Genomic DNA, 19,782 nt, shown 5'->3' with positions numbered 1-19,782 from the left:
ATCTATCCAATGTTCCCAGAACTGAAGGTGCTGTAAATCAGAAACATGAACAGAAATTACTGGAAAAGCTCAGCAGGTCTGGCAGCATTTGTGGAGAGAAATCAGAGATAACATTTCAGGTGAAGTGACCCTTCCTCAGCTCGGACCTGCTGAGCTTTTGCAGTAATTTCTGTTTATGTCCCCAATTTATCTGTCGAGTGAACTCAGGTTAGAAAAAAACTCTCCCCAGGTTTCTATAATTAACAAGAACACAGTTATTTATTGCAAATGGCTGTTTTAACCAATAGTACACAAGAAATATGATTTCCTAAATTATAGTTCATTGTAATTTAACCACCTTCAAAAATAGCATGAGTGTGGAAATTCAACCTCGCTAAAGAAGCTCATCAGACCACATCAATCTTCTAAGATATAATAACAGCAAAACATCATCTGATAGACCAAGACAAAATATCTTTTGAACCCTTTGATGCTAGATATTTTCTTGCAGAAGAGGAGTTAAGAAAAGTGCACCATCTTTAAAATGTTCCTGCACACATGCAAACGGATTCACAAAGAGACAACATGACATGGATTTTAAGGATCAGAAAGAAATCAGAGAAATAGAGCTCAGGAGCACCACAGGATTGGATGATTTGTCTTCTTTCTCTTCCTTTCAACTCTCTAATGCTAACACAAAGTTGCTTGCATACCAACATTCGGTCTTTCAATCACTGAGCGTGAATGTTCCTATGTCTGAAGGTGATTTTCACTTTCTCCCCTCGACAAGGGAATTTGCAGAGGATGGAAATGTGTTGCTGGAAAAGCGCAGCAGGTCAGGCAGCATCTAGGGAACAGGAGAATCGACGTTTCGGGCATTAGCCCTTCCTGAAGAAGGGCTAATGCCCGAAACGTCGATTCTCCTGTTCCCTAGATGCAGCCTGACCTGCTGCGCTTTTCCAGCAACACATTTCCATCTCTGATCTCCAGCATCTGCAGACCTCACTTTCTCCTAAATTTGCAGAGGATGGTGAGTGGTTACTGGATGTGTTACTGGAGACTATTAAGTACTTCCACAGTAAAGAGAGACTCAGAAATTTTTGATGGTTTTAGGTGGATATTCTAGCTGCAATATGTCAAGCAATTGTCCACTCGTTCTGATTTTGGTCCCACTGTTTCAGGGAATAAAAAAACAACTTTGCATCTACCTCACAATGTGATTGAGTAAAACTGCAGCACTCTCTTTGAACTGTCTCCTTGGTGTAAAGCAATATCTTACTTTTCTAGTCCATCAATGAAAAATAAAAGGAATTAAAGCAACCTATTTGCTACAGTTGGGAGGAGAAGAAAATGTTTGTTTGAATATCAAATTAAGGAATGTAGCACTGACGGTCATTATTATGCCTGTGCGGTCTTTCAAAAGAGTTTACCCCTTTGCAGTGATTGGAATCTGGTGGATCTCGTTGACTATGAGGTCTTGATTGGCATTGATAAACTGGGCCAATCAGGGAGCTCCGGCCGATAGATATAAACAGGGGATTCAGACAGTCTCCTGATCTCAGGGACTGACTCCAAGCTGGCTGGACACTGCCAGTGTACTGTGCAAGTGTAAACAAAGAGACACTTGGTGACAGGATGCTGGCCTCTGTGAATATATTTCACACTTCCACCACTTCCATCATTTCTCTTCTCAGGCGTTTTAAAATTTTCTTTTGCAAACATTTAATAGCTTTCTATGTAAAATACACGAAGGATTCTATTTTACAGAGTCAATCTCCTAACCACTATCATTGCAAAATTTCATCTTCACCTCTTTCACTTTTCTCATCCCTCTGCATTGAATGAAATATCTCCAGTGCAACACCCCATACACAGCATCCATTGAGTTTCTTTCAGTATACTTTTGCTATTTCCTCAAAAAGAGTTTAAGTTTGTCAGACATTCAAAGTTTGTGAGAAGATTTGTAGCTCGGGTGCTTGTTGCTGTGGCTCTGTTCGCCGAGCTGGAAGTTTTTGTTGCAAACGTTTTGTTGCAAACGTTTTGTTGCAAACACCCTGTCTAGGTGACATCCTCAGTGCTTGGGAACCTCCTGTGAAGCGCTTCTGTGGTGTTTCCTCCGGCATTTATAGTGGCCTGTCCCTGCCGCTTCCGGTTGTCAGTTTCAGCTATCCGCTGTAGTGGCCGGTATATTGGGTCCAGGTCGATGTGTTTGTTGATGGAGTTTGTGGATGAGTGCCATGCTTCTAGGAATTCCCTGGCTGTTCTTTGTTTCGCTTGCCCTATAATGGTAGTGTTGTCCCAGCTATCCCTAGTAGCCACACACGCAGACGACAAGCAACATGACACGACCAGCTATCCCTAGTAGCCACACACGCAGACGACAAGCAACATGAATTTGACTGGGACAACACTACCATTATAGGGCAAGCGAAACAAAAAACAGCCAGGGAATTCCTAGACGCATGGCACTCATCCACAAACTCCATCAACAAACACATAGACCTGGACCCAATATACCGGCCACTACAGCGGACAGCTGAAACTGACAACCGGAAGCGGCAGGGACAGGCCACTATAAACACAGTGGTTAGCACTGCTGCCTCACAGCGCCAGAGACCCGGGTTCAATTTCCGCCTCAGGCGACTGACTGTGTGGAGTTTGCACGTTCTCCCCGTGTCTGCGTGGGTTTCCTCCGGGTGCTCCGGTTTCCTCCCACAGTCCAAAGATGTGCAAGTCAGGTGAATTGGCCATACTAAATTGCCCATTGTGTTAGGTAAGGGGTAAATGTAGGGGTATGGGTGGGTTGCGCTTCGGCGGGGCGGTGTGGACTTGTTGGGCCGAAGGGCCTGTTTCTACACTGTAAGTAATCTAATCTAATGAAAAAAATGCCAGAGGAAACACCACAGAAGCACTTCACAGGAGGCTCCCAAGCACTGAGGATGTCACCTAGACAGGGGACGAAACGTTTGCAACAAAAACTTTGTCAGACATGATTTGCCTTTTACAAGTCACTGATGCCTATACTTAATTACTGATTGATTTATTGTTGTCACATGTACTGAGATACAGTGAAAAGTACTGTTTTGTGTGCTATACAAGCAGATCATACCATTCAAAGTGCAGAGCAGAGTGCAGAATATAGTGTTACAGCCACACAGAAGGTTCAGAGAGAGAGAGATCAGAATTAACATTTGAGAAGTCGGTTCAAAAGTCTGATAATAGTTGGGAAGAAGCTGTTAAGCCATATTCTAAGTTAGAATTAATTTTTAATTGTATCACAAGTTAAAGCAATAAATCCGTTGATGATATTACCCTCACTAATGCACAGTCATTTAGTTGGTTATTTCTTACTTTTATTGGACAGAATATATTGCATTAGCAACAATCTGACCTAACTGTGATACCCAAGATAAACTTTAGTGAAAAGAATGACTTCTATTCGTATAGTTCCTCTGAAGACTTCAGAAAACCTCAAAATATTTTGCAGCTGACAAAGTCCTTTTGATGGACAGTCATTGCTGTAATGCAGGGCCATGTAGGAGCCAAGTTATGTCCCTTATGGGCCACAAATCATCAGTAAAGGAAATGAACTAACAACCTGACTTAGTCATGCTGGTTGGGGAAATTAGAGTCAGAGAGTCATGCAGCACGCAAACAGACCCTTCGGTTCGTGCCAAACATAATCCCAAACTAAACCAGTCCCACCTGCCTGGGCATGGCCCATATCCTTCCAAACATTTCTTATTTATGTACTTATCCAATGATAAGTCTTTTAAACTTTGCAATTGTGCCCACATCCATTACTTCCTCTGAAAGTTCATTCTGCACATGAACCAGCCTCTGTGTACAAAAAAAATGTCTCTCATGTCTTTTTAAAATCTTTCTTCTCTCACCTTAAAATATGCCCCTTAATCTTGAAATCCCCCACCCTAGGAGTTAAAAATAACACCTGCCACTCACCTTATCTATGCCTGTCATGATTTTATAAACCTCCATAAGGTCACCTCTCAATCTCCCATGTTCTAGTGAACAAGGTCCCAGTCTGTCCAGTCCCTCCTTTTCCCTCAAACCTTCCATTCCCTGCAACATCCTAGTAAATCTTTTCTGAACTCGCTCTAGCTTAATCATATCCCTCCTAGAACAGAGCTGGAAATGTGTTGCTGGAAAAGCGCAGCAGGTCAGGCAGCATCCAGGGAACAGGAGAATCAACGTTTCGGGTACCTGCTGCGCTTTTCCAGCAACATATTTCCAGCTCTGATCTCCAGCATCTGCAGACCTCACTTTCTCCTCAAAGATCCCTCCTAGAACAGGGCTACCCAAGACTACACACAGTGATTCAGAAGGGGCCTCACCAATGTCCTGTACAACCTCAACATGAAGTGAAGTCATTGGGAAAACTGCCAAGACCGTGGTGCTGGAAAAGCACAGCAGGTCAGGCAGCATCTGAGGAGCAGGAGAATCGACGTTTCGGGCAAAAATCTGACCTGCTGTGCTTTTCCAGCACCACACTCTTGGCCCTACAGTCCTCACTTTCACCTCATTGGGAAAACTCTCTAGCTTTTCCTTGAAATGGTGTGATGTGATCTTTCACATCCACCCAAGAGGCAGCTAGGAACTCCACACGACATTGAGTCAGAATGACGGGGGCCTCTAACAAATGAGCCCTCCCTGATGGGGGAGATATGAAACCACAACTTTCTCAGTCCAGGATAAGAGTGCTACTCATTGATTGGTAAACAAGGAAGCTGACACAGATAGAGGAGCCACAATCAAAAACTTAATTGTTTTCTGAAGCTAGCAAAGGAAGCAATAAAGCAGACTGGTTGTGGAAGAGAGTTCCAGAGAAAGAATACATTGACATCAATCTCTTGAGATGGTATTAGCTCGCGAGTTCATCTCTTAATGCAAATCTGTGTTTTCAATCCTCAACCTTAATCCAAGGCAATTTCCATTAGTGCATTATTCAAACCACATTTATTTTCTGTCCTTCAAAAAAGAAGCTAACCCAATCTAAAACCATCGGCTGCAATGGATCAGGCCGACATTAATGACAGCACAGCATTATTGAAGTAAGTGCAGGGAGTTCTGCTGGTGTCCTAGCCAAAATCCTGTTTGAACTCACAGTAACAAAGCAGCTGAATTGGCTATTCATTACACTTATCCTTTCCGTGTTTACCCACATGACAAATGATGGGTTGTTCCAAAAAAAAGATACCAACAGACAGGAAAGAGGATTCTCTGTCAATATAAATTATTTTTATAGGTGTGTAGATTTCGAAATAACACAGGAGCTTGTGTTATTTAAATTGTCTCCCTGACAGAGTGAAACATCCAGAGGAGTTTAACAAAATCATCAATTAATATTTCTCACAATGAGTCACAGAAGGAGAGGCATAATCAAGAGATTGGCCCATTTTTAAGTGGAATTTTAAAGGAAAGAGGAGTTGCAAGGCCACATGCTTTAGGGATTAATTAATTAAAGCTTAATTATACATTCTACTAATTTCTGAATAACACATCTTACAAAAAAAAATTGTTATGAATGATCTCCTTCTGGACTGTAAAATTATATGAATCTATGATCCCATGTTGGCTATAACTCCCCGATTCCCCCCTCACCTTCTTAAATAATGAAATGGCTGTGTCATTTAACAATCTGGAATAGATTCCAAATCAAAAGAACTTCAAAATATCCATTGATAGCGTCAATTTGATCACCGAGCTCCTGTAAAACCCTGAATCATGTCGTCCTGAGAATTGTCCCTTTTTAATTCCATTGGTTTGGACTGGATGTTTTTTTTAGGCTGAGTGATAGCTACACTGAGTTTTTTGGAACGATTCTCACCACATCCCACCACACCCGCCTCATTAACGACATCCTATGGCAATGCTCATGTCCAATTCCATCCCCCGTCTTATCACGGGCCATTTGCAGAGTAATCTGCCACTCACCAGACATCTATTGAAAGACTTTGCAATGGCGTCATATTTAACAGCTTGTGCTGCAAGCTGTCCACCTGTACCTGCCCTTTCTGATATTTATACTGAACATTGCCAAGAGAGGGGGAGATTGAAACCCCAATTTGTGGGTATGTGACCTGGAGGCCCTGCTGGCCAGGGTGGTGCTGTCATGGGATTTGTGCTCCCCCTAGGACCAGTAGTTGAGGCCATGATACCTGACCATGCCAGCCTGATCCAAGGTTGCCTCCTAGGTTAGAGTTGTCTCAGTCAACTGCAGGGATGAGCACTGTATGACGAAGGCCAATCCCTGTTGTGCCAGCATAAATGCCAACATCTTTGCTCTGATAGCTGACATTCATGGTATCCCTGCTCCTGCACTTGCCCCACTTCCCACCAAGGCACATGTTCTATCACTCTCACTGTCGCCTGATCACAGTCACTCATCTCAAACACCAGCACCCACTCACCCAAGACACCTCAACTTGCACCAGAAGTAATAGTTGTGCCACTCACTTTAATCAACTTTAATTCCTGTCTCTCTCTCTCAATCTGGGAGGAAAATAGCTCCCAGCAGGGCTCACAGAGGTGAGATGGACAGTGAGCTGCCTGACATTTGGCTCTTGATTCTTTTGAGGAGAGGATTCTGTCAGTGACCACCCCAACTGGCTGACTGTTTCTGAGCTCCTCACCACTCTTTGAGGCCTTACATAAATGTGCAGTAACCCTCTGAGCAAAACCTATCCCCTTAGGCTTAACTAGGGCCAGCTGACAATAGTGACAAGCTTCTTGCCTTTGTGTCCATGCTAAACAGCAGTAATTTGAGGCTGGTAATTCTGATGGAGGGGATCAAAATGCTCAATGGCTAAAGTAAGGCTGCTCGGAGTGTGCAGGTGCATGCAGAAGTGGGTGGGCACTATGACAGTGAGCAAAGAGCGCACAGATGCAGCCTGGTGCAGTCCATGAGTTGGGTGTTCATAGTGTCCTCGTGGTGTTAGCAAATGCAGCATGAAGTGCAGATACACGTGGATTGTAACTGTGCCATGAGCGCTCACTGAGGTTGGCACATGTTAGATGATAATGTCCGTGGGCAGGGCCTGTGTGTACCCCCTGCCCCCCCCCCAATGTACCCTGACAAGCAGGTGCCCATGAGCATGGAGGTCCCTTTGGAGCAAGTTGTGAGCTGACATCACCAAGGACCTGTTCAGATGTTCAAGTCAAGAAGTCGCAATGTCTGGTTTATTTCCTGCATTTGATAAGATGGGGAGCTAAGTATCGATGAGGTGATTTGGGCCATAACTAAAGCATTCAGCAAGCTAGAATTCCCCCTTTACTGGCAATTCTTAACTCTGCTTCATCTGACCACTCAGCAAATGTATAAAAGATACAGCAAGATAGGCCTCACCAGACTTGTCTGATTCGTTCACAGATTTTGCCATAGTCCACACTGCTCAGGCCCCTATAAGAATCCATGAACTCCTCCATTACTATCATTTTGCATCTGTTAATGTCAATGCATCAACATCCCTAATTCAATATTAGTTTCCATACTATGGAAATGGATAAATATTCATTTTCCACTGTTGCAAAATGAAGATACAAAGTAATGATTCAGTGTTTGCTATTTTTTATTGACATCTGCAGCATCATTGTTATCTGTTTACGAAGTTAAAAATCACACAACGCCAGGCTATAGTCCAACAGGTTTATTTGGAAGCACGAGCTTTTGGAGCGCTGCTCTTTCATCTGGTGGTTGTGAAGCAAGATCATAAGACACAGACTTTATAGCAAAAGATTGCAGTGACATGCAGCCAAAATGATATATTGAACAAACATAGATTGTTGTTAAATCTTTCATCTTTCATCACTCTGAAAGCTAGTGCTTCCATATAAACCTGTTGGACTTTAGCCTGGTGTTGTGTGATTCTTAACTTCGTAAACAGATAACAATGATGCTGCTGATGTAAATTAAAAGCGAAAAACATTGAATCGTTACTTTGTATCTGCATTTTGCAGCAGTGGGAAATGAAAATTTATCCAGTTCGATAGTATGAAAACCAACACTGGCTCCTCCACATCTGTTTTCAAGGCACCTACATTGTTCCAGACCATCTCGTTTTTCTTAATACCATTGCAAAAACATTTGCTTTAATTTTTTTAAACTTTCTTTTCTCTCTCTGTGGCTTTTGCGATCTGCTGTAATTTTGACATCATTCCCTGTGCTATGCATTTTCTTTTTCATTATGAATAGGATCGTCCTTTAGTCTTATGCTAGCTTTTGCCTCTTTCAAGTTGACTATGGATAGTTTTTTTTTCCCAGCAAGCAGATCTGATCTGTTCTTTAGTTTAGTTTAGTTAGGGCATGATGATTGGCGCAGTCTTGGAGGGCAGAAGGGCCTGTTCCCGTGCTATTATTTACTTTATCCTTTACATCCAGGTACAAAATGCTTCTATTTGACATTAAATTCTTTTTAAAGACTATCCTTCAAGGCAGAAGGTGGTAGAGGGTTGTTTGTCAGACAGGAGGTCTGTGAGCAGCAGTGTTCCACAGGGGTCGGTATTGAGTCCACTTTTGTCTGTCATTTACATAAATGATTTGAATGAGAATATAGGAGGCGTGGTTAGTAAGTTTGTGGATGACACCAAAATTGGTTGTATAGTCGACAGTGAAGAAGAAGGTTATCTAAGATACCAAAGAGATTGTAATCAATTGGATCATTGGGCTGAGGAGTGGTAGATGGAGTTTAATTTGGGTAACTGTGAGGAATTGTATGTTGATAAAACAAACAAGGGCAGGACTTATACAGTTAATGTTCGGACCCTGGATACTGTTTTAGAACAGAGGGACCTAGAGGGTTCAGGTATAAATTTCAAACAATTGTGTCACAGGTATAACGGGGTGGTTAAGAAAGCTAAGATCTTTGAGTATAGGAGTTGAGACATGATGTTGAAGTTGTACAGGACGTTGGTGAGGCCTCTTCTGGAGCACTGTGTCCAGTTCTGGTCGTCCTGCTATCGGAAGGATATTATTAAATTGGAGAGGGTTCAGAAAAGATTGAGCAAGGTGTTGCAGGGAATTTAGGGTTTGAGTTATAACAATAGGCTGGACAGGCTGGGACCCTTTTCACTGGAGCTGGGGAGGTTCAGGGGTGAGGTTTATACAATCATGAGGAGCATAGCTAAGATGACCATCAAAGGTCTTTTCCCCAGGATGGGGGTGCTCAGAACTAAGGGGCATAGTTTTAAGGCAAGAGGAGAACATTGTTAAAAGGACATGAGGGGAATTTCTTTTTTACACAGGCAGTGGTTCATGTGTTCAATGAACTGCCTGGGGAAGTGGGTGATTGCAGGTACAGTTACAACGTTTAAAAGACATTTGGATAAGTTCATGAATAAGAAAGGTTTAGTGGAATATGGGCCAAATGCAAGCAAGTGGGACTAGTTTAGCTTGGGAACATGGTTGGTGTGGACTAGTGGAAGCACCTCTTTCCATGTTATGTGATGCTATGACTCTGACTCTAATTGCCTGCCATTTTAATCATGAACAGATTGGTCCAGCTCACCTCAAACAGGCTCCATCTTATTGCCCTGGAGTTAGTCTTAGTTATATCTAGGATCCTAGTTGCTATTAAAAGTTTTACCCTTTCAAACATTACATTGAACTCAACCGCAACATGGTCGTTGGTGGGTAAATGTTCATTCGTGTTTGGATTGTTCACTAAGACTTCATTGGTCATTATTACATTTCACTTGACCATCCCTTTTTTTTTAAACATGGGAAGTAGAGCTGCAGAAAACTATCCTGTGTATACTCACAACATTTACCACTTTTCTCATGTAAGCAGGTCTGCACATTTCAATCTATGAAAATTAAAATCACCCATTAAAAGCATTCTGCCTTTACTTTTTACCTTCTGCCTTAACTTGCCAATCCCTGCATTTATAGAATCGACCACCTAACAGTTTACCACAAGGGGGCCCATTTATATCCCCCACTTCCGTCTTAAATTCCTTTTTATTTCTTAAATACATCAATAAGGTGTGCACTTCTTCCTCCCATTATACACAAGGGACTCTAAGGAGACCAGTGCGTTCAACGATATTGAGGGTGCTATGTTTGGATTGAGTTGCTCCTATCTTATTTATCTAGCAGTAATGCAGAGATATTCTAAATTCAAACAGTTTATTTACACGGCCTAAACGGTCTTCGAACTTCACGAAATTTTCAAGACACCAAAAGGCAGAGTGGGGAGCAGCATGTGCAATCTTTCTCCAGAATTGTCTCTCTGAGAGTGAGGAATCTGTGACTTGACTCTTTAACTTCATTCAAAGGCCAAAGCGATCAGTCACTCTACAAGGATTTATGATCAGACAAGCATAATCAAACACCACTGAAAGCTGCTGATAGTTTGAGAAGGGGAAGGAACAATAGCACACCTAGAAATGTCATTTGATGAGGTGCAGGGCAGGGTCCTGAAGTCAATTATGAAACGTCAAGAAAAAGAAGCATAGATTTGGGGAGGCATTAACACATTCACATTGATCACTTCCTGATAATTCACTAGCTGTGTTAATACTCTCTTTTTGTTTTCAGTTTCAGAAACAAATTGTTCACATTCATATGAGCTCTCAGAAACATCCTAACTCAATTTTAATGAATTGTTCTGTATTATTGTCTCTTTAAATGGTGAGTAGAGCTGCCAGATGAATGACAGCATGCCTGATGGTACCCTGCTCCATCAGTACTGAGCTGAAGGGTCATTCCTCGATGATACACTCCAGGTCTTGAACCCAGAACATTCTGACTCTGAAGCAGGAGTTTGGTCACATGAGTGAAGCCGACTCTCTGGAAGTTCAAATACCTTCTGTAGAGAATAGTAACATGTACCCATCGTCATTAAGATGGGATTCAGCTAGAAGCTTTGACAGAATAAAGACACGTTGTTAAATTCCTTTTTATCCACCCTGTATAATTATTTGCCTAATTGGCTCTTTGTCATAATACATCAGTGCTTTTTCCAAGTAGAGAGGGTGTAAGAAGCACTTCCATCTGCATAATTATCCATTATTTAAATGAGCTTTACTATACATTACTGAGCTGAAAATGTGTTGCTGGAAAAGCGCAGCACGTCAGGCAGCATCCAAGGAGCAGGAGAATCGACATTTCGGGCTCATGCCTGAAACGTCGATTCTCCTGCTCCTTGGATGCTGCCTGACCTGCTGCGTTTTTCCAGCAACACATTTTCAGCTCTGATCTCCAGCATCTGCAGTCCTCACTTTCTCCTATCCATTACTGAGGACAAGTATATACTGTGCCTCCTTCTTACAGTTAACTGTCTTTGGCATCAGCTTTCACTGGAACTTCTGCACGAATATCAGAAACCAAATTCTTTTAGTCTAAAGATGATCAAGCAATAGTCTTGGCAAATTGATAAAGGAGCTATTTACTATATTCCGACAGTTTATGAATCGTTTTATAAAATTCCACTTCTTCCTTTGAAAGTAAAGTATGAATGCCTTTTAAAATATACATCCTTTTAGACCAGTGGTCCGATATCAATAATGAAGAGATAAAGTGATCAATTAGTGAGGGCAGCTAATCGATATCTGGAACTTACTGTGCAAACAACGATCGAGATCTCACAATGAATTTAAAGATGTACTCCAGGGCTTTCAAAGTCCGTAAAATGGGTTCGCATTGCTTGCCTTCACTACAAATATCTAGGTAGTTTTTCAGCACAGTCATCAGTTTCCTGGAATGAGATTTGAGGAAGAAAGTGAAGACAAATGGCAGATTTTTAAAAAAATAAATGTACACTTATTGACAATTTGATTGATGCACACGTGAGTTTGTGGCACTTTTTTATTGCTGCAATATTTCATTTCGAAATACCTAAAGTCGTGCTGAAGGAGATTTAAGGGAGGTGCAAAAATTCAACACATGTCCAGCAGGTGAAGAAAGCAACATCTACAGGAAGCAATGAAACACTGATTTAAACTTGGAAAGATTTGCATTGATCTAGCACCTTTTATGGCTATCTGGAATCCCAAAGCTCTTTGCAGCCAGTGAAATGCTTATAAATCAATTTCAATGCTGTAACATGGGAAACCAACCTGCACACAGCAGATTCTCACTCACAACAAGCTGATAACAAAAAGACCATTTGGTTTTTGGCGATGATCAAAGGTTTGAATTTAGTCAACCCTGGGAAGAGAAAACCCCCTGCTGTTCTTTGAAATAGCTCCAGAAGGCTTCCTTTGAAGGTCTTAGCTTATCACGTCATCCAAAAATCAGAACCTGTAGTAATACAGTGTGGTCCTTGCAGTGTTAGACTGGATAGTGTACTTGGGTCTCTGGACTAGAGCTCAGAACCGGATTTATAACTGGGTGGCTTGTTTGCTATTAATAGCTGGATGTAGGAATAGCATGGTGCAAGGTTTTATGGAATCTCATTGCAATTGTAATAGGCTTCACTAACACCTTGAGCATTCATCAGTTTTGGGAAGTCAGACACAAGGCAGACTCACAAGTCTTCAGATTCCCATGGAGAGGAACAATGCATCTGCACTTTACAAAGAAAGGCTGCAAAAAGCTTGGGTTTGCAAATCCTTAAAGCTAATGAGTTAGCATAGCTTTTGTTAATGAAATAATGGATTATTTATAAAGGAGCTCGATCTAAAATGGTGTTCAGAGGACAGATGGTACAGTTCAATTAGTAAAAGGATAATGTCAGACTGATAGCAAGAAATTCTGACCTAGAAGGATAGAAAGATGCACTTGCAAATCATGAAGAATGCTGGGAATCAGTGATGAAAGAATTGTGGTTGGGGTCTGCTAACATTGTGTGGAATGGAAACGCCAAATAGAATTTTCGAGTTATCTTGTGACACCTCCATAATATTTGTCCTCTAGCCATATCATTTTCAGTGTTGGCTTGTACAAAAGAGGCACTTGAGTTCATTAAGTCCGCGCCAATTTATCTACAGTAATCCCACTTGCTCACTCTCGATTTTGTTATATTTTCACAGTCAAATAGAACTGAATGGGTGTTCCAAAAACATGTCAAGAGGAATCTTTCTAAATAACTAGCCTGTCCAATATTGTTTGGTCCCAGGAGGAAGTGTAATGATCACCTCACAGTGGAGTGTCTTGAGTGTTATACCACTTTCAAATGTTCATCTAAATACTTTTTGAAAGGTTGTGAGGTTCCACATCTCAAATACCCTCCCATGCAGTGTATTTCTGATTTACCACATCCTCTAGGGGAAAAGATTTTTCCTCAAATCCCCTCTAATCCTTCTGCCCTTCACCTTGCAAATACTCCCCCTTGTTAGTGACCCATCAACCCAGGGGAAACAGATGCTTCCTACCGCCTTATCCATGCCCCTCATAACCTTATACACCTCAATCAGGTCCTGTTGCAGTTCTACTCTGCTCCAAAGAAAACAACTCAAACCTATCCAGCCTCTCTTCATAATTAAAATGCTCTGTCCCAGGCAACATCCTGGTGAATCACGGTTGGTGTGTTACCTCCCAGGTGCCAGAGTCCATGGTGTCTCAGATTGTGTCTTTGGGGTCCTGAAAGGAGAGGGTGACCAGCCCCAAGTCGTGGTCCACGTAGGTACCAATGACATAGGTCGAAAGAGGGATAGGGATGTAAGGCAGGATTTCAGGGAGCTAGAGTGGAAGCTGAGAGCTAGAACAAACAGAGTTGCTATCTCTGGTTCTTTGCCCGTGCCACGTGATAGCGAGGCAAGGAATAGGGAGAGATATCAGCTGAACATGTGCCGGCATGGATGTTGCAGGAGGGCAGGTTTCATGGACATGGATAATTGGGGCTCATTCTGAGGAAGGTGGGACCTCTACAAACAGGACGGTCTTCACTTGAACCAGAGGAATACTAATACCCTGGGTGGGAAATTTGCTGGTGCTATTCGGGTGGGTATAAACTAGCTCAGCAGGGAGGTGGGAACCTGAGGTGTAGTTCCAGTGCACAGGAGGATGAGAGTAGGGAGGGCATGGACAGGATTTCATGGTCACTGGAATGTGCTGGTAGACAGCAAACTGGTTTGAAGTGTGTCTACTTCGATGCCAGAAGTATCTGAAATAAGATAGGTGAGCTCACAGCATGGATAGGTACCTAGGACTTCAATATTGTGGCCATTTTGGAGACCTGGATAGAGGAGCGTCAGGAATAGATGTTGCAGGTTCCAGGGTTTAGATATTTCGTTAAGAATGGGGAAGGCGGTAAAAGGGGGGAGGTGTGGCCTTGTTAGTCAAGAACAGTACAACGATGGCTGAAAGAACATTTGCGAGGACTCGTCCACTGAGGTGGTAAGGGCTGAGGTTAGAAACAGGAGAGGAGAGATCACACTGCTGGGAGTTTTTTTATAGGCCTCCACAGAATTCCAGGGATATGGAAGAGAGAATTGGCAAAACGATTCTGGGTAGGAGTGAAAGGAACAGAGTGGTCATTATGGGAGACTTTAACTTCCTCAACATTGACTGGAAATGCTATAACTCTAGCACGTCAGATGGATCAGTTTTTGTCCAATGTGTGCAAGAGGGTTTTCTGACTCAGTATGTCAAAGGGCCAACAAGAGGTGACACCACACTGGATCTGTTACATGGTGATGAACCAGGCCAGGTTTTTGATTTGGTGGTAGGTGAGCACTTCGGAGAGAATGACCATAATTCAGTTACATTTAGTTTAGCAATGGAAAGGTATAGGTACATGCCACAGGGCACGTTTTATCGATAGAGCAAGGGCAATTATAATGCAATTAGGCAAGTCTTTAGGATGCATAGAATGGGGTAGCAAAATGCAGAAGATGGGGAAAATTGAAATATGGAGCTGGTTTAAGGAACAGATATTATGCGTCCTTGATAGGTATGTCCCTGTCAGGCAGGGAGGAAGTGACAAGGTAAGGGATCCGTGGTTTACTACAGAAGTTTCATCTCTTGTTAAGCGGAAGAAGGAGGCTAATGTGGTGATGAGATGAGATGGTTCAGATGAAGTGATGGAGAATTACAGATTAGCCAGGAAGGATTTAAAGAGAGAGTTAAGAAGAGCAAAGAGAGGACATGAGCAGTCTTTAGCAATAGAATAAAGGAGAACCCTAAAGCTTTCTCTTGGTATGTGAGGAATAAAAGGATGACTAGGATAGGAATAGGGCCAGTCAAATTCAGAAATGGGAAGTTGTGTGGAGATTGGAGAGGTGCTAAATGAATATTTCTCATTGGTTTTCACTCAGGAAAAGGAGAATATTGTAAAGGAGAAGAATGAAATATGAGATATTAGACTAGAAGGGATCGAGCTTAGTAAGGAAGAGATGTCATCAATTCTAGAAGGAGTGAAAGTAGACAAGTCCTCTGGGCTGTATGGGATTTATCGAAGGACTGTCTGGGGAGCTAGGTGTTGGATCCTTTGGCTTTGATCTTTGAGTCATCATTGTTTACAGGATTAATACCAGAGGACTGGAGGATTGCAAATGTTGTGCCCTTGTTCAAGAAGGGCAGTACAGGTGACCTAGGTAATTATAGACCAGTGAGCCTTACGTCAGCTGTAGGAAAAGTTTTGGAAAGGATTAGAAGAGCTAGAATTAATAATCGTCTAGCAAGCAACAATTTGATTGCAGATAGTTAACATGGTTTCGTCAAGGGCAGGTCATGTCTCACAAACTTCATTTTTTTTTAATGAAGGTGACTGAGCACGTGGATGATGGTAGGGCAGTTGACGTGGTATACATGGACTTCAGTAAAGCCTTTGATAAGGTTCCACATAGTAGGCTGTTGGAAAAAATGCGGAGACATGGAATTGAGGATGATTTAGCAGTTTGGATTAGAAACTGGCTTTCTGCAAGAAGGCAGCGAGTGGTGGTTGATGAAAAATATTCAGCCTGGTGTCTGGTTGCAAGTGGTGTGGCACAAGGATCTGTTTTGGGACCACTGCTGTTTGTCATTTTGATAAATGACTTGGATGCAGGCATAAGTGGATGGGTTAGTAAGTTTGCAGGTGACACTAAAGTAAGTGGAGTGGTGAACAATGTGGAAGAATGTTGCAGGTTGCAAAGGGACTTGGATAAACTGCAGAATTGGGCTGAGAGGTGGCAAATGGAGTTCAATGCAGCTAAATGTGAAGTGATTCCCTTTGGAAAGAATAACAGGAAGGCAGAATACTGGACAATGGAAAGATTCTTGGCAGTGTGGATGGGCAGATGGATCTTGGAGTCCATGTACATAGATCCCTGAAAGTTGCCACCCAGGTTGATAGTGCTGTTAAGAAGACATACAGTGTGCTAGGTTTTATTGGTCGAGGGATTGAGTTCTGGAACCGTATTGTCATGCTGCAACTATACAACGCCACATTTGTAATATTGTGTGCAGTTCTGGTAGTGTCATCACAGGAAGGACGTGGAAGCATTGGAAAGGTGCAGAGAAGATTTACCAGGATGTTGCCTGGTCTGGAGGGAAGGTCTTATGAGGAAAGGCTGAGAGACTTGGGTTTGTTCTCATTGGAAAGAAGAAGGCTAGGACGGGATTTTATAGAGACATACAATTTGATCAGAGGATTAGATAGGGTAGACAATGAAAGTCTTTTTCCTAGGATGATGACTTCAGCTTGTACGAGGAGGCATAACTATAAATTGAGGGGTGATAGATTTAAGACAGATGTCAGAGGCAGGTTCTTTACGCAGAAAGTGGTAAGGGCATGGAATGCCCTGCCTGCCAATGTATTTAACTCAGCCACACTAGGGAGATTTAAACAATTCTTGGATAAGTACATTGATGATGGTGGGATAGTGTAGATGGGCTTAGATTAGTTCACAGGTCGGCGCAACATCAAGGGCTGAAGGGCCTGTTCTGTGCTGTATTGTTCTATGTTCTATGAATCAGCTTTAAATCACGTCCTATAATACTGTGACCAGAACTGCACACTGTACTCTCGTTGTGCCCAAATCAAAGTTTGAGACAGTTCCATTTCAAACTCCATGCTCATCTAATCTATGTCACAACTGATAAAGGCAAGTGCCCCATATGCCTTCTTAATGATCTGATTAACCTGTCCTTCCAACATCATGGATCTGTGAACAATTTTTCCAGGCTATTTTCTGACTGTGTTCCTTCTGACTGTGTTTTGGATAAAAAGTTGCCCCTAATACAGGGAGATTTTGTTCTAAAGCAAATCAATATTCCTGCAGGTTTGTGAAAAAAAAAGCAGGAGGCTTGGTGCTAAGTGGAGCAGGAGGAAGGTGCCACCTATGTATGGTTCCATCTGGGGAGATGGTAAGGTGCCAACTGTGTACGATGCCGAATGGTTGTGGGTGAGGTGCAAGGATACATGGGAGCACAGAAATGTTTAGGGTAGATTAGGGTGGGCGGAGAAAACACTGGTGGCGGATGGGTGCGAGTGGTGATAGTTGGTAGGTCTGGGGGTGCCAGTCAGGGTCTGGGGCTTGTACATGCGTTAAGTAATGGATGTGTTTCATAGCTACTCGGCAGTAAGATTCCGTATTCAGTCGTCTGGCATTTCCTCAGTAACTACTTTACTTAATTTCACTGTAACGGTCCAGTCTCTGATTTAAACTGAGACTTTCAAAAGGTTCCACGTGTAATGGAATTGAGCAGTGGAATATTCAACCTCCCAGGCAATTCCTTTGGAATGTGCTACAATGGGAATTCCATGCACAACTCTCACCTACACTGACAAGATGACTGGCCATCGGAAAATCTGATGTTTTGTCTTAGATTAGATTTCCTACAGTGTGGAAACAGACCCTTCAGCCCAACAAGTCCACACTGTCCTCCAAAGAGTAACCCATCCAGACCCATTCCCCCTCTGACTAATGCACCAAACACTATGGGTGATTTCGCATGGCCAATTCACCCGAACCTGCACATCTTTGGACTGTGGGAAGAAACCGGAGCACCTGGAAGAAACCCACGCAGACACGGGGAGAATATGCAAACTCCACACAGACAGTCGCCTGAGGCTAGAATCGAATGTGGGTTCCTGGCGCTGTGAGGCTGCAGTGCTAACCACTGAGCCACTGTGCCACCTGTCTTGTGGATGAGTCTTGAACTAGGGGTCATAGTTTAAAAATTAGTCATTGCCCATTTAAAACAGAGTTGCAAGGAAATAAATTTCTGTTGTGGGTTTGGCTACAGATCAGCCATAATCTCATTAAATGGCAGGACAGGTTCATGGGGCTGAATAGCCTACTTCTATGTTCTATGATTGAATGGCCCACTTGTATCTTTGTATGGTTTTATGTGCATTAATGGAGACTCCGGTCTCTGGTGCCAGTTGATGGTGTTCAGAGTGAAGAAGTGATTCTGGCTTTGTGCTTATATTCATCATCAATAACTGTCTGGGACCTCAAAATGTTAACAGTTAATAGTAAGGAGAAGGAACTCTAGTCTTCTCAGAATAAACACTTAGATTTGTTCCAAGCAATACTTGGAACACCGCTCTTAGTATCTGAAACATTGCTTCCTTAGCTTCCTTTCCATATTGAGCACCAGCTCTCTCAATGTCTCCTTTCCTCTGCCCCTCCCCTTCCAGTTGACTGTCCATCACATGGCTACCCCTCCTCCTCTCGCCTCCAACCCTGAGCCTCCATTTTTCCGTCCTTAAAGCAAGGCTTCACACCCTCACCTCTTAGAATCTGGTGTCTATATGTGGCCACTACTCCCAATCCAATGGTCTGGCCACTCTCTTGGAGTGAAGGACAAAGTGGAAATCTCGCCTCTGGCCAATAAACACTCCCTGGGCAGGTCGGCCAGTATGGATGGGCTTGATCCATGGTAAGTCTTTGGTTGGCAGAAGGGGGAGTTTTGGTTTGGCGAGCCCTGCCACCCTAAAAATACTGCCACAGTTCTGCATTTCATGTTCTCACTTGATAACCATTCACTTGCTTCTGAAGCGTAAAGCTTTCCTTTCCATCTACACTAGATGAAGAGGATTTGATGTACTCATTCTCTCAGCTAATTTAATAGCGGTCATAAATATCCACACCATACAGTTTACTTTTATTAACAGCGCTCGCCTAACTGAAGGGAAATGCTCAACACTATTTTTAACATCTTGTTGGTCTAACTGTAGGCTGCAAATTGTCACATTTTGCTTTTGCAACAGTGAAGGATGACCCAATTAAAAGCAAGACTATAGCACTTCAAGCTACAACAGTGGAACTTACTTATAAGCCAAGGTGGCACTGAAGTGTTGTTTGATGTAGGCTTCAAGGACAGCGTTGAAGTGCTGGAACTTCCTGTCAGCAATCAGCCCTATAATGTATATCTGGAAAAGAAAATGATTATGTTGCAATCTCCATGGTAAAGGACTGGTTCAGAATGTGCAATGTTTCTTTTCATGTTGTTTATCTCAACAGAAGGCCTAGATTGTTTCCTTTGCTAACTGCTTAGTGAAGATTTAGTGGACTAAGGGAGTCCATCATTCTCAGAGGTCCCCTCTTTCAGATGAGACCATAAATCAAGGCCATGTATCACTCAAATGGACAAAAACAATCCCCTGGAGTTCTCCCCAATGTCATGAACATCATCCGTCCTTTAAGCAACAATACTAAAGTTAAAATCTGTGAAAGCATGTTCTTGTGGCCATTTATATACATATATAAAAACCAAACAGGCTTAGTTCAGGTCAATTCTCAATATCCTGTCCCACAAAGTTTTATAATCTCTCATCCTTTGTGTCATTCCTATTGTGGGGCTTTGAAATTTATAAATTGGCTGGTGTTTCCCCCACATCATAGCAGTCCTTCACTGTGACACAGTTTGAGATGTCCTGAACATATGAACAAACAATTTTCTCCCCAGGAGAGGCT

General features: G+C 42.5%; 1 protein-coding gene across 1 annotated transcript in view; it reads right to left on the bottom strand.

Annotated features, from left to right (window-relative positions):
* The window catches only part of LOC122556798 (dedicator of cytokinesis protein 2-like), a 754,195-nt gene that overhangs the window by 510,922 nt on the left and 223,491 nt on the right, over positions 1-19,782 (bottom strand). Inside the window, exons 21-22 of the mRNA XM_043703987.2 lie at positions 19,138-19,238; positions 11,556-11,690 (exon numbers count right to left, since the gene is read on the bottom strand). Of these exons, the coding sequence (XP_043559922.1) occupies positions 11,556-11,690; positions 19,138-19,238 (236 nt within the window). The remainder of the gene's footprint in view (positions 1-11,555; positions 11,691-19,137; positions 19,239-19,782) is intronic.

The sequence above is a fragment of the Chiloscyllium plagiosum genome, unplaced genomic scaffold (genome assembly GCF_037043375.1).
Source record: "Chiloscyllium plagiosum isolate Xiang-an unplaced genomic scaffold, Cpla_swu_hap1 HiC_scaffold_16, whole genome shotgun sequence".
Taxonomy (NCBI): Eukaryota; Metazoa; Chordata; class Chondrichthyes; order Orectolobiformes; family Hemiscylliidae; genus Chiloscyllium; species Chiloscyllium plagiosum.
Note: the sequence above shows the minus strand (reverse complement) of the source record. Positions and strands in the feature narration are given on the sequence as shown.